Source organism: Xenopus laevis, chromosome 3L (assembly GCF_017654675.1).
Source record: "Xenopus laevis strain J_2021 chromosome 3L, Xenopus_laevis_v10.1, whole genome shotgun sequence".
Lineage (NCBI taxonomy): Eukaryota > Metazoa > Chordata > Amphibia > Anura > Pipidae > Xenopus > Xenopus laevis.
The window spans coordinates 56,038,985-56,054,586 of record NC_054375.1 but is presented as its reverse complement, the minus strand read 5'-3'; the positions used below and the strand labels follow the sequence as shown (position 1 = coordinate 56,054,586).

The window sequence follows — 15,602 nt, the reverse complement described above, 5'->3', positions numbered from 1 at the left end:
GAAAATGACAAAATGTCTAGCCCCATATCAGATTTCAAAATTGAATATAAAAAAATCTGTTTGCTCTTTTGAGAAATGGATTTCAGTGCAGAAGTCTGCTGGAGTAGCACTATTAACTGATGCGTTTTGAAAAAAACATGTTTTCTGATGACAGGATTCCTTTAAGATACATAGAGAATTTATATATTTAGAATTAATGCTTAGAAGTTTATAGAACAGCCTGGAAGAAAGAAATTCCAGCTTTTAGACAACCCTGCTGTGTAGCAGTGCAAAGCTAAGTAAAGAAGGCCTAGCTGTACTTCTTACCTAGGGGTAAAATCACACTAAATTCCATTCTAGTATGGGACTACTAACATAATCCCCACATCAACACAAATAACCTATTTGCTAAATACAGGATATTTATATAGAGTTCAACTCACAGGAGTTCCAAATAAATTTTATATTAATTCTGGAAAAAAACTGAGTAACAGACCCATCCATTTCAATTCTATGTTTTATAATAAGCAGCAATGCCAGTCAGCAGCTTCAAGGGCAAACAAGGTCTTGAGGTATATTAAAAAGGGCATAGATTTGCAAGAGAAGAGGGTTATTCTTCCACTGCACAGAGCGCAGGTAAGGCCCCATCTAGAATATACCATGCAGCTTTGGTCTCCAGCACTCAAACAGGACATTTTTAAATTAGATAGGGTGCAGAGAAGGGCAACTAAGCTGGTAAAAGGTATGGAAAATCTTAGCTATGAGAAAAGACTGGCCAAATTGGGGTTGTTCACGCTGGAGAAGAGATGCTAAAGTGGGGATATGATAACTGTGTTGTGTATAAATAAATAAGGGGATCATATAATAATCTCTCTAATGCTTTATTTACCAGTAGGTCCTTCCAGCTGACAAGAGGGCACCCATTCCAATTAGAAGAAAGGAGGTTCCAGTTAAATATATAGAGCTGTGAAGTTGTTCTCTCCCTGAATCAGTTGTACGGGTTCATACATTAGATAGCTTTAAGAAGGGGTTGGATAGCTTTTCAGCAAGTGAAGGAATAAAGGGTTATGAAAGATAGCTCATAGTACAAGTTGATTCAGGGACTGGTCCGACTGCCATCTTGGAGTCAGGAAGGAGTTTTTTTTTGCCTTCCTCTTGATCAACTAGCAGTTAGGCAGGTTATATACAGACTTTAAAGGTTGAACTTTATGGACGTGTGTCATTTTTCAACCTAATACTGTGTATTTAATCTAATACCTTCTACCTTCATTTTAATTCCTTTTTAAAGCTCTCCTGTCACGAAAAATAATCTTCTTTAGCAGAAGGGAGCACGAATAAGGGGTCTTAAAGGAGGACTATTAATTAATTGCTGTTAGTAGAATGCACTTTACCACATGATATGGATAATAATGACAGACAAGTAATTACAACAATTGCAACATTGACAGTTTGGACTCCATTAAAGTGTTTTGGAAATGTAACAAATGGTGTCATTATTTATTGTGGGGGGGAGCAGAAGAATTTATAAGCACAAAAGGTATGTAAGGTATGGCAAATAAAATAGAGGTACAAGGGAAGGAGGGACCTGTAATATGATGGAGAAGGGGACATGCTTCACACACTCTAATGAATGGAGCACTCTGCTTGATGGTAAAATATCCTGCAATATTCTACCTGGTTATTCTTACCTGCTCAAATTGCTTCATATGGAACATATCTTCAGAAAACTCCAAGATTAAACTCCTTGCAAATCCACTTTCAAAGACCTTCAAATTAAGAATAGCATAAGCACATCATTGTTCGGCTATTGTGTATCAATTACACAATAATAAGAATAAAGAAAAATCCAAAAAACAAAAACAAAAAAAGGAATAATGAACAGCTGGAAAAAAAAAGATCTAAACAATTATAGATTGCAGAAAAACAAAAGATTTCAATGACATTCCTTGTTGAACAAAACCAAGATAGGGAGAGAGATTATACTCTCAGAATGTATTATTCAGTAAAACCTACAAGGACAGAGTATAAAGATTAATTCTGGTTTCAACAGATCCTGTGCAGAACAACATATACTGTATATATACTGTATGACTTACTACACTAATGGAAAATTATGACAGTGGTCAACAATCAAATTTTATTGTACTTGTAAGTCAGTTTTATGGTGCTTAAAATCTACCCCTTTTCCAAGTCTACTATTCAGGAATAGTGTGACACGCAAGTTGACAAGGTGCTCTCAACCTCGAGTCAGATTTATCATCTGAAGAGCACAACCAGGCCCTGGTAGACGTGTCCTCTGCATAAGCACTAAGAAGCACCTTAGTGTTCTTGCACATCAGTATGCGGTAATTGTAAATGACCCTTATATAGTGTAGCTGCTTTTGTAACTGTAATTTAGTTTAGTTAATGTTTCCATTATTGTGTCCTACCCGTATTAATACAGGACAAACACACACTATACCATTTATAGTATTTAACAGACACCTAATAATGCACATCATATAGTATCACATATCTTTTAAAACATTATATTCATTATCATGTCAATACAATACTAAATGTCAGAGGGTATCTTAATCCTAATAGCCTGTAAAAAAATAAATAAATGTGGCATATAGTTCATAGTTAAACTGGGTTGAAAAAAAGACCAAAGTCCATCAAGTTCAACCCCTGCAAATGAATTCCAGCACACATGCCTACACACAACCACTAAAACTATATACCTATATCTAAATTAATAGTAGGTTTTAGTATCAAAATAACATGATATTATGCTTGTCCAAGAAATGATCCAAGCCTCTCTTAAAACAGAATCAGCCCTCACAAAATCATCAGGCATGGCATTCCACAACCTCACTGTCCTCACTGTGAAGAACCACCTACGTTGCTTCAAATGAAAGTTCTGTTTCTGTAGTCTATAAGGAAGGCCTCTGGTTCAATGATCCATTTTATGGAAAAATAGATCTCCCGCTAGATGTCTATAATGCCTTCTAATGTAATTATGTACCCTTGCAAGCATATTTTCTCCAGAGAACAATACCCCAACCATGACAATCTACCCTCATAGTTTAAATCTTCCATCCCCTTAAACAGTTAGTTGCATTTTTCTGCACTCTCTCCGGCTCATTAATATCCCTCTTAAGAACTGGAGTCCAAAACTGAACTGCATACTCCAGGTGAGGCCTTAGCAGGGACCTATAAAGGGTCTAAATTATATTTTCATCCCTTGAGTTAATGGCATTTTTTATGCAAGACAGCAATTAATTTGCTTTAGTAACCACAGAATGACACTGCCCAGAATTAGACAACTTGTTATCTACAAAAAAACTCTAGATCCTTCACAATTAAGGAAACCCCCAAAACACTGCCATTTAGTGTATAACTTGTATTTATATTATTTCTGCCAAAGTGCATAACCTTGCATTTATCAACATTGAACTTCATTTACACAATTTAGTATCATCAGCAAAAACAGAAATAGCACTTTCAATGCCCACCTGCAGGTCATTATTAAACAAGTTGAGAAGCAAAGGACCAAGTAAGGAGCCCTGCGGTAATCCACAGACAACACTGGTAAATGTTCCATTTACCACCACTCTTTGTAATTTATCCTTGAACCAGTTCACTAAACAATTACAAATACTATGTTCCAGGCCAATATTTAACGATTAACCTTCTGTGTGATACTGTATCAAATAGGGATGCACCGAATCCCCGGATCCTTTGTGGATATTGGCGAACACCAAACCGAATCTGAATTTGCATATGCAAATTAGGAGTGGGAAAGGAAAAAGTGGAAAAAATTTTTTATTTCCTCTTTTGTGTTGATAAGTCAAATGATTTTCCTTCCCCCTGTAATTTGCATATGTAAATTAGGATTCCGATTCAGTTCAGCCAGGCACAGGGATTCGCTGAATAATGCTGAAAAAGGCTGAATCCCAAACCGAATCCTGGATTCGGTGCATCCTTAGTATCATAGGCTTTAGCAAAGTCCAAAAGATTACATCCATTGCAAATGCGGAGTCTAGGTTGATGCTCACCTCCTCAGTCAATTAATTTATCACTTAATACCCCTTTCTAAAAGCTTTCCTACCACTGATGTCAGACTAACCGGCCTATAGTTTTGAGGCTGAGAACGGGATACCTTTTTGAATAGCGGCACCACATTAGCACCATGCCAGACCTTAGTGAATCCAGAAAAATTAGGTAATGAGTTTTGGCAATCACAGAGCTAAACTTGTTTAATACCATGGGATGAATATCATCTGAACCTTTATTTATCTGTACATGTTCTATTCTCCTTTGAATTTCCCTTTGCATGAACAATGCATCATTTGTTGAATTAATAGAATTGGGACTATTCAGAAGGAAACCTTCATTTGTGTATCCTCATTTATGTAACTGACCCACCTCTGACAACAATGGTCCCACACAATTCTGCTTAATTTTTTTACTATTTACATATTAAAAAAAAAAATGTTGTATTCATTTTACTCCTTGCTGCAATGCCCTTTTCCATTGAGATTTTAGCTTATCTGGTTTATTGGGCTCCTTATACCTGACAAATGTTTCAGCTGTCCCAGCTAACTTGAAAGCCTTAAAAGCATGTATTTTCTTAACAACATCGACACCAACAATTCTGTCAAACCACAAAGGTTTTGCTGTGTGACAAGGGGAATATACGGACATGTATATTTATTAAGCAGCATTTTAAAGACAGCCCGTTTTTCTTCTGTGTTTAACCCTGTGAAAAGTCTTTTCCCAGTTAATGTGTTGCAGAGATGCCCTTATACAGGCAAAGTGTGCAAGTCTAAAGTTTATAGCACAAATAACAACATAAACATATTTTATTTGGGTTTGCTCTTCAAATTATACATTGACTTATACTTTGTTTCCTCTTATTACCTTACTGATGGTGTGTTTTATCTCAGAGGTTGGGAGTGAAATGTTGTCATTCAGAAGTAAAGTAGAAATGATCTTCAATAGATTCTCACAGCAGGACAATGACATATTTTGAACATTCAACATTTCTGTTAAAGTCTAGAAATGAAAACAAATACAAGAACATTTTTAAAAATCCATCAGGTGAAAAATGGACAATAACTATGCATATAAATTAATCCTACCTGGCAGTCACATTCTGGTTTTGGGACCTTAGATCCCTGCCCATGTGCCAAAAGGATGGAATAAGCCTGCAGCAACCTTTCAATTTGATCTGAACATTCAGCACTCTGACTTGGCTCCATTTTCTTTGAAAGTGCTAAAAAGACCTCCTTAAAAGGCAAAATGATTTTATATAATCACTGCAGCATATTGCTATAAATTATAAATAAATGTTATACTACATGTAATACATAAATTAATAATGACCATGGTTTGTAATTGTTATCACTTAAATTTAGCATTTGCTTATTTACCCGAATTCTGCTAGACAGTGGCTCAAAATGCTCTGTATTGATATAATGTGTTGCAGACTCCACAAAATGTTTCAGAGTCTCCCCAACCAGGTTCCATGGTATCCCCTCCTCAGTCTCAGTGACAGGTCCAAGTTTCTGTAATATCAGTCCTATTGCCTGTAAGAGGTTTAAGATGCAAATAAGGAAAACCGCTTGCAAAATTAATACATGATCAAATATACAGTTTAAGATGAGTATTGCATTTAAGATGATATCACACACTGGGTGACTTCCCAGGGGAATTAAATGTTGTGGATAGTGGCACAAAATATTTTTGGCATACAAGTAAGTCTGTGAAACCTTAAAGGGATACTGTCATGGGAAAAAAAATTATTTTCAAAATGAATCACTTAGTGCTACTCCAGCAGAATTCTGCACTGAAATCTATTTCTCAAAAGAGCAAACAGATCTTTTTATATTTAATTTTGAAATCTGACATGGGGCTAGACATTTTGTCAATTTCCCAGCTGCCCCTGGTCATGTGAATTGTGCCTGCACGTTAGGAGAGAAATGCTTTGTGGCAGGCTGCTGTTTTTCCTTCTCAATGTAACTGAATGTGTCTCAGTAGGACATGGGTTTTTACTATTGAGTGCTGTTCTTAGATCTTAGGCAGCTGTTATCTTGTGTTAGGGAGCTGTTATCTGGTTACCTTCCCATTGTTCTTTTGTTTGGCTAATGGCGGGGGGGAAGGGAGGGGGTGATATCACTCCAACTTGCAGTACAGCAGTAAAGAGTGATTGAAGTTTATCAGAGCACAAGTCACATGACTTGGGGCAGCTGGGAAATTGACAAAATGTCTAGACCCATGTCAAATTTCAAAATTGAATATAAAAAAATCAGTTTGCTCTTTTGAGAAATGGATTTCAGTGCAGAATTCTGCTGGAGCAGCACTATTAACTGATTCATTTTGAAAGAATTTTTTTTTCCCATGACAGTATCCCTTTAAAGTAAACTGGCAAAGATATAAAACAGGTGCCTGAAGTCTATGAAAAGCAAAATGCATGGTTATCCATATAACTGTGCTTAATTGCATCCAGACACTTACCTTTGGGGCTGAGGAGTGAAACATGTTTCTTACTCCTTTACACATCTCAAACAGTAACTGTCCCAGACCTTGGGCCTTCTGAGGGTGATCATTCAGATCCAAAAACATGAAATTTAAAAGCCCATTTAGATCAGGGACCTGAAATCAATAAAAAAAAGATACTATGACCAACTATTTCTACAGATACATGAAAAAGTATAAAATATAGCTGCTATAGAGGGCCTAAAATGTTGTAGCATAGGGCTGCCAATTGTTCATAACAGAGTCAATTTTACAGTAGAGAGGGAAAAAGAAAAGAGTGAATTCTTCTGCATCAGCAGCACAGGGAGGAATGATTTGAAGAAAGGCGTCAATCCTTCTACAGAAGAACAATTTAGTAAGTAGTGTGTACTGACAGAAGTAAGTTAAAATAAAGAATATACCAATTTTTCCAGTACCAAATGCCAAAATTAATCTGAACGATACAGATCTTAATTTGCATCTAAACCTTGCAAACATTTCTGCAGTCCAAAACTTCCCAAAGTGAAGCCTTGATTTTGTGCATGCTTAGGTACAATTGCTGCAAATAATTACATCTTACCTTCCTCATTAAAAATGCAAAGCTTTCTGCAGCAAAGTTTCTGATGTGTGGTTTCTGATGGGCCAAGAGAGTGCTGTACAGACTGTCATTCATAAAAAAGAGAGGTCAGAAAGTGATAAAAGCAGACAAATTGATTGCTTAAATATTACATGGAAACTAAAACTTCATCAGTTCACTAAAAAGTCAACTCTGTGGTTGGGATGTACAATGCCACCACAGGTGCAAAAAAGATCAAGTTGTCCCTTTTGTGTCTAAGGGGTTGGACAGCCACAGACCCTTTTCCCTGTGTGCTATGACATCTTCAAACAAAACAGAGAGTGATATGTTCTCTGTTGTGAATTCTTCAGAGAAATCACCACCAGTTCTGAAGTGGCAAAGATGTATCTGCACAGACAGGCAATGTACAAATATCCGCATCAGTAAAATACTGGAATAAGCACACGTGAACATACATAGCATTCTTTCCTTGCATATTTCAATGTATATACAGCCGCCAAGCTGTCTGAGGCAGTTCTGTTCCACAAAGAGAAGGTTTTACATATTTTTATTGTATGTTAGTGCTTCTGCTAAACTGTTATAAAAATAAATAATAATACGGTCTATATATGTTATGCCACTTAGAAGTCTAGTTAAAAGGATTGTTCACCTTTAAATAAACTTTATAATGATGTAGAGTGTGATATTCTGAGACTATATGCAATTGGTTTCATTTTTTATTATTAGTGGTTCTTTGGTTATTTAGCTTTTTATTCAGTAGCTTTCCAGTTTGCAATTTCAGCAGTCTGGTTGCTAGGGTCCAAATTTCCCTAGCAACGATGCATTGAATAGGAGAGGGACTGGATAGAAAGAGGAGTAATACAAAGTAGCAATAACAATAAACGTGCAGCCTTACAGAGCATTTGTTTTTAGACTAGGTCAGTGACCTCCATTTGAAAGCTGGAAAGAGTCTCAAGAAATAATTCAAAACTATAAAAAATACTGAAGACCAATTGAAAAGTTGCTTAGAATGAACCATTCTAGAACATACTAAAAGGTAAATCAAAGATGAACCACCCCTTTAAGATAAAACTTGACACATTCTTTTGTTAAAAGAGACTGCTTGGCTTAACAAAAATCCTTCAACACTTGTCCTAAGATAAATAATAGTTTACACTAAGTTGTATATATACAGAGAGAGAGAAAATGTTAGAGGGCACGATCATTTAAAGCACTGAGATCATTATGTAACATTACAGCAATTTAAAGTTTATGACATATACTACAAGCTACTATACATTAAATTTTGTGTATACCTATACATCTCTAAATTCCCTTGCTTTCAATGTCAAATACCAAATTTCCCTCACTGTGGCTTCTACCAATACAAAAGCCCTCTATCTTTACCTTTCTTAGAAATGAATAAATGTTGATCTACTTTCCATACCTGTATATAGCCGGCATATCCTTTACCATCATCCTCCATAGATATTTGTACAGATACGACAGGCAAGTAAAGGCCCATTCTAGTAGATCAGTGTCTTTGGTTTCCAGTATAGAACACACAGCAAGGAAAAACTCCCGAAAGTGGGGATAGAAGTCAATCTGAAGATCTCTAGCGAGCTGTACCACGAGGCTGTCAAAAATATGATATGACTGAGTTAGGAATTACTAGACTATAGCAAATAAATAAGAAAGAAAAAATAACATGCCCATAACATTTGGCTGCTCGATTTTTTCAATTATTGAGGTTTACTAGTCAGTGCTCAACTGCTTGTCTTTGCTGTGCTATAACTACATTATGGTAAGAAGATAATCTGATATCTAGGGATTGCAGCATTAACACAGACACTTTCATAATGATAACTCTGGTAAATTCAGTTAATTCTTATAGGTCCATTGTCTACCCTTAGGTAGAATTTTCTTGCAAGTCGACAAAGACTACTTTGCTGGCTTGCCGGTTGGAAGCCAGCAAAGTAGGCTTCCAACCGGCAAATGCCAATATGATACTGCAGTACAGTAGAATATTTAAAAAAACAAATAAACAGTGGATGTGGACACCAATTCAGTCAGTGTTTCCTGTGTATAATAGAAAACTAGACAAACTGCTTGTAAGGCTACCTCTCTGGAGAGGCATTAGCGTGTGACAAGATGGTGTGTATTTGACCTGACAGATATTTAAGCTGTAAAGCAGATTCCCATTCTGTATAATAGTTATCTTGTTATTTAAGGCAAGTTTATTATAGAGGCAATGGCTTAATATAGCTGTTCCTCCCATTAAAGGGAGGAACAGCTTCCAAACACTTTATAGCTGTTCCTCCCATTAAAGGGAGGAACAGCTTCCAAACACTTTTTCAGTTGAGTTGTTTTCAGATTGTTCACTGGAAATTTTGACTTTTTTCAGTTGTAATCCATCGAAGTATAATGTTCCTGTATCTGTTGTTTCAATCTGGCAGTTAAGTAATTCAGGTGCAGATTCTGAACGGTTACAATTTTGCAACATTTGGTTGATACATTTATCAGCAGCATCTCCGGAATACTAGCAACTATTGTATCAATTCTAACAGCTGCCTTTAATAAAACCCAGGGATTTTGCTCAAATGGTCTCAAACTGAACTGAAAAAAGTGTTAGAAGGTGAACAACCACTTTAAGGGCATATACAAATATAAAATAATTTTGTTTACGTAAGTATATGCATATACAAACATATAGGTATTTTTGCATATCCAGTCATAAACTTCAGGAAAAATAAAAGCTTCAACATACGGGAAAGTAAGTGTAAGTTTATACATACTCGAGAAGGGGTTGATAAGCAAGGCTGTTCTTCACCTGCAGATGAGTCTTCAAGCTCTGAACTATATCATTCTGGTGATACACCAGAAGGTTAAATGACTGACATTTGGAGGAAACCTCTCTGTAGAATGTTACTGAAAGACAAAAGATGATTCATCGGACTCTGTACTGAAAGATAGCCTTTTCAAAAAGGCTCCATGCGCATTTTTATAGATCAGAAACAGTTGTAGTAAATATAAGTATTCTAGAATTCAGTTAGAAGAACCCTATAAGGTTCACAAAAGTCAATCGTTCAAGTCTGGCATAGTCCTTCCAACCATAGTAGTCTATATGTTGAATTTCAAAGTTGTTTTTTTACACTTTGAACATGATGCCCAAAACATGACATGTTTTAGATACTTTTGACAGCTATTCATTGCAAATTACCTTTTATTTCAAATGGCACTATAAAACCATGTTATATCACTTTGGATTTTACAGGAAACACTGGGTTATGAGAATTGCATGAATTTAAAGTAAAATATACAAAGAATTATAATCTAGTAGTTATGGGCAAATTTGTCCCGTTTCGGTTTGTCACAAATTTAGCTAATTTAAAAACGGCCAAAAAAATCACGAAATGCACTTTTGACACCGGCAACAATTCGCCCGGCGTCAAAATGGGAGCCAGAGGCAAAGTTGACGCCAGCACCAATTAAAGTCAATGGGTGTCCGTTAATCATCGCCAATGTCTAAATTGTTGCCGGCGTCGATTCAGTCACTGGCGTTTTTCTTGACAAATGCGCAAATTTATTCGCCAGCAGCGAAACACGCAAATTCACCGCAAATTCGCGCCTGGTGAATATATTTGCCCATCACTATAATCTAGCCCAAAATCCAAATGAGTCTCCAAACTCGTAAAATCCCTTGAGAATACCATTAAGGTATAAGTAAAAAATTTAACAAGCCACACTTCCCTAGTATTACTCCTATATAGAAACAATTAGACATTTGAGATAAGTAAGATTTTGGTCTGCCTGCTCACATTCATACTGTTATCTCAATCCTAGAGCTCAGAGTAGAGGCTTTATAATGTTTTTAGTCAGAGCCTTCCAAAGCTATGGGAGATGAACAATTCATTTACAGCCATCATCTAAAACTGGTTTCCAGTAGAAAGGATCTCTACAGAAGCTTTGGCATAGAATAAAAAAAAACCCCAAAAAAACGCAAGATGGTAAACAATATCATTTTCGCAGGCAAGATATTGTAACTACTGATGCCTTCAAAGATTGTGCCTCTTATAAAGATGCACAATAGAACACAAAATATACACCTACCATAATGTTCAGTGAGATTTAGTTCTTTCCATCTCTGTAATGCTTCAAAAAAATATGTCTCAACAACCTATATAAATTGCAAGAAAATAGAAATTTAGGTAAAATACAACCGAGAGAACATATAAAAATCTGTTGCAGTTCGACCCATTGATGCAACTAGTTGGTCAGATATATAGCTTTATGATTAAATAAAGCTTGCACTCAATTAGATTAACCAAGTGTCCCAGACCACTCCAGACAGGGATAAAACGGTCCTACAATTATACTAGCTGTTGCATCATCCCATAATTGTGTAGCTTCAGCCAAAGTAAAGCTATGTATGAAAGCAAATAGTTGTGTAAATGTGTAATTGTCATTTAAAATAAAAGTAGTTAGTAAAGAGGAATGAGCCTTTGTAGTGCACTTGACGGAGGTCTATGCCTGTGATGAATGGTGGAGAATGAACTAGCCAAAAAATTACATAACAAGATACAATTCTTAGCATTTTTTTGGGATCCCTGTGGTTCAAATGTAGGGATGAATGTAACCAGTAGTGTGTGGCATGGTAATTGCATAAAAGAACGCTTATATGTACATACGCTAAATCCAATTACAATCCAAGAAAACGTATGGAAAATATATAAATATATGTTTTTAAATATAATGAAAGGAAAGATTATGGTGCACCTTTTAAATAGTGCCATTATCTGCAGAACATAGACTCCAAGGTGGTGAAAATTAGATTATCCTTCATTATCAAATAATCTGCTGGCTCAGAGCTTTCTTATAGGTCAATGTTTTATAGAAAAAATAACCCAGACACTCTGGGTCAGTGGAAAAGATTGTCAGTCCGGGCCTGAGCACAAACAGAAGCGTGCATTCTCTGTTAGGCCATAGCTTTCTGACTGAGCTTCTTGTGTAACTCATGAGATAAATACAGGGCTTAACAGACACCTACGTGTGTGGAATGTTTCAGACAGGAGAACCACCCTGGGGTGCCAAACCTCATGTTTCATCACAAAATTATAGTTATTGCATAGTAATGCCAAATTAAAGAAAGGAAGACAAGATGTGACCATTTTATAATCTGTTTTCAATTGCTATACTGAAAATGACACACACATTAAAAGAGAACTAAGTGCAACAAAGAATTCAGTGAAATGTTATTTATGCTAGTGAAGATTTTGTGCTCAATATTGATAGTTTACAGTGGAGGTATCAGTGGTTATTGGCCAGCAGAAAAAATGCTGTGTGTGACATTGGCGATAGTGCAATACGGATGCCAGTTAAAAAATCATTGTTTGGCTTTTTAGGATGCTTATGTACATTTATAAATGGAGCTGCCAAACTGCTTGTCTTAAGGATATTATAAGTTTCAAAATTATGTGCACACCCGGGCCCAATCTTCTTTAGTTATGCCCCTGGTCTCAGGATAATATGCAGGAAGCAGACACCACATGACACAAGATAAAACAACAAGGCACTTACTTCAGAAAAACTCTCTGTTCTGTCAATCCGATGGATTATATCAATGTTTACATTTGCTAATCTTTCTGAAAATGTCTGGAACTGCAAATAGAAACAAGAAAACATTTATTATTCAAAATTTCATTTGGCATGCATGACAGTGATACGAACATGTTCCTGTGAAAATTTAGGGATGTGCCAGTATTACTAAACAAAGTGCCATGTTTCACAGGCCCAGATTTTTGTGCAGGCCATAAAGTACGGGGGGGGGGGTGGCATGCTGACTGCCGGCCACATCACCATTGGGGAGTTAGAGAGATTTTGACAGCAGTTTGAATCTCCTACCCACCAAGTCCCCACTGCAAGAAGACACTGCAACTGGCCCAAAGAAGCAAAACCAGTGGGAAAGCAGGTTGGTGGGATGCTTTTGTGCTCGGGGTAATATGTCCAATATTAATATAACAAAGTATAAAGCACCAACATATTCTCCAGAACTGTATATAAGGGCACATAACTGACATACATCAAATTCATATAGTATGTTAAGAGGGCAATGGTAAGGGCTTCCAATCTTAAATTCACTAAAAATACAAAGCTATATACACTTGTGCATGTTGCAATTATAAAGGATTTGTTCAGTTTTAAATGAACTTTTAGTATGATGTAGAGAGCACTACTCTGAGACAATTTGCAATTGTAATGCATTTTTATTATTTGCAGTTATTGAATTATTTAGCATTTTGTTCAGCAGCTGTCCATTTTCGAATTTCAGCTGCTATCTAGTTGCTAGGGTCCAATTGAACCTAGCAACCAGGCAATGGTCTGAAAGAGAGTCAGCCTAAATAGAAGCTAAGGAATACAAATAACAATAAAACTGTAGCCTCATAGAACACTCGTTTTTCAGCTGCTGGTTCAGTGATCCTCATTTGAGTTAGAAACTATAAAACTATAATTAAATAAAAACCATGAATACCAAATGAAAAGTTGCTAATAACTGGCCATTCTATTACATACTGAAAGTTACTTTAAAGGTGACATAGCCTTTACAGAAAACCTTTCCCATATAGACATAAATGCATTTTTACAGAAGCAGGGAAACTACTAATTACATCTAACAAGAGGCTGCAATACAGCCCCACATCCAATAGTTATAAATGTTATGAAGATGTATAAATCTATACAAGCATTATCAGATCATTGAAAAAAGCAGAGTACATTAAACTAAAAGGAGCCATCTTTTCATAGTACAGACAGGTTCTCAGAAACCTGCAGAATGTTTTGATGCAGTAACCCACGATAAATTTCATTCTGCCAGTAATATGATAAATTGCTTAAGTCCCTAACTATTTCATTTAGGGATGATAGGTAGCAGTATAAACAAACACAGTTTCTTAAAAATAGCAAATGACCATTCTGAAAAGCACGTGGATTAATAAAATGTCAACATCAGTAGCAAAACAGTTATACATTGTAACAATCGTTCTCCACGTGGACTTGCTTTGTAATAACTTTGCCACACATAACACACTGTGTTTTGAATCTACAGCACTTTTCCACCCAAGGCAGGCATTTGGGAACATTGACGTTTTCGTTTGCTAGAGGGAATTTACCTTATATGTGTTCTCAGACTTGTGATGAGATGATTTCGTTTTCATGTTCACGGTTGCGAGTTACAAATCAGAAGGCAATGCGTTTTTTGGGTTATTTTGAGTGTCTCAGATTTTTAAATCAACTTTAAAATAAGCACGATCGAAATTAACAGTAAACACACGCTGCTAGTTACTGGGAGCCGCCATGTTGCAGGTGATGACGTAGCGCTGCGTAACTTCCGGAGTTCCAGGCAGGCCCGGCCGCATAACCAAACGATGCGCCTCAAGGCTGCCGCAGCTCATTGCCCCAAACCTCTCCGCGTCTCTTTCCGTTTCCGCATACTCCTTGCACATTCGCGTCTCTCTTCCCTAACCCTCCCTTTCTAGTCACCCTCCGCGTCCGTATAATCTTACACATGCAAGGCCCTGATACTTACATCAACTCAGCATGCGTAGAGTAGAGAGTGCATACTGATACGTTATCTCAGCTATCATTTCATAAGAGGCATTCATTCTTCCAAATCCAGCTTGCCTTTGCCTCTGTTGTTCTCATAAACTTTACTCCATTATTTTCTACCACAAGTCCACAACCCATCACTCGCCTCTTCAAATGTTCACCTTAAAGACTTACCTGTTTAAAGGGATACTGTCATGGGAAAAATTTTTTTTTTCAAAATGTATCAGTTAATAGTGCTGCTCCAGCAGAATTCTGCACTGAAATCCATTTCTCAAAAGAGCAAACAATTTTTTTATATTCAATTTTGAAATCTGACATGGGGCTAGACATTTTGTCAATTTCCCAGCTGCCCCTGGTCATGTGACGTGTGCCTGCACTTTAGGGGGTAAATTTATCAAAGAGTGAAGTTCCGCCACTAGAGTGAAATTCCGCAGCTCTCAATTCATTTCTATGGGATTTTGAAAGGCGTATTTATCAATGGGTGAAAGTCAAAGTTCACCCTTTGATAAATATGCCTATAAAAATCCCATAGAAATGAATGGAGAGTAGCAGAATTTCACTCTAGTGGCGGAACTTCACTATTAACTTCACTCTTTGATAAATATACCCCTAGGAGAGAAATGCTTTCTGGCAGGCTGCTGTTTTTCCTTCTCAATGTAACTGAATGTGTCTCAGTGGGACATGGGTTTTTACTATTGAGTGTTGTCCTTAGATCTACCAGGCAGCTGTTATCTTGTGTTAGGGAGCTGCTATCTGGTTACATTCCCATTGTTCTTTTGTTTGGCAGCTGGGGGGGAAAAGGGAGGGGGGATATCACTCCAACTTGCAGTACAGCAGTAAAGAGTGATTGAAGTTTATCAGAGCACAAGTCACATGACTTGGGGCAGCTGGGAAATTGACAATATGTCTAGCCCCATGTCAGATTTCAAAACTGAATATAAAAATTTCGATATTCGAAGCCGAA

At 36.8% G+C, this 15,602-nt stretch overlaps 1 protein-coding gene across 3 annotated transcripts in view; it reads right to left on the bottom strand.

Moving 5' to 3' along the window:
* Window positions 1-14,550, bottom strand: part of utp20.L (UTP20 small subunit processome component L homeolog) — a 72,583-nt gene extending 58,033 nt beyond the window's left edge. For 2 of the 3 annotated variants that reach the window (XM_018252314.2, XM_041586262.1), the window contains exons 1-11: window positions 14,203-14,550; window positions 12,614-12,694; window positions 11,147-11,213; window positions 9,832-9,964; window positions 8,484-8,672; window positions 7,061-7,142; window positions 6,481-6,618; window positions 5,397-5,552; window positions 5,106-5,252; window positions 4,885-5,019; window positions 1,668-1,745 (exon numbers count right to left, since the gene is read on the bottom strand). In XM_018252314.2, coding sequence (XP_018107803.1) covers window positions 1,668-1,745; window positions 4,885-5,019; window positions 5,106-5,252; window positions 5,397-5,552; window positions 6,481-6,618; window positions 7,061-7,142; window positions 8,484-8,672; window positions 9,832-9,964; window positions 11,147-11,213; window positions 12,614-12,694; window positions 14,203-14,247 — 1,251 coding nt within the window. In that variant the 5' untranslated portion in view covers window positions 14,248-14,550. The remainder of the gene's footprint in view (window positions 1-1,667; window positions 1,746-4,884; window positions 5,020-5,105; window positions 5,253-5,396; window positions 5,553-6,480; window positions 6,619-7,060; window positions 7,143-8,483; window positions 8,673-9,831; window positions 9,965-11,146; window positions 11,214-12,613; window positions 12,695-14,202) is intronic. The other variant, XM_018252315.2, reaches the window with a different exon arrangement.
* Between the last annotated feature and the right edge of the window lie 1,052 nt (window positions 14,551-15,602).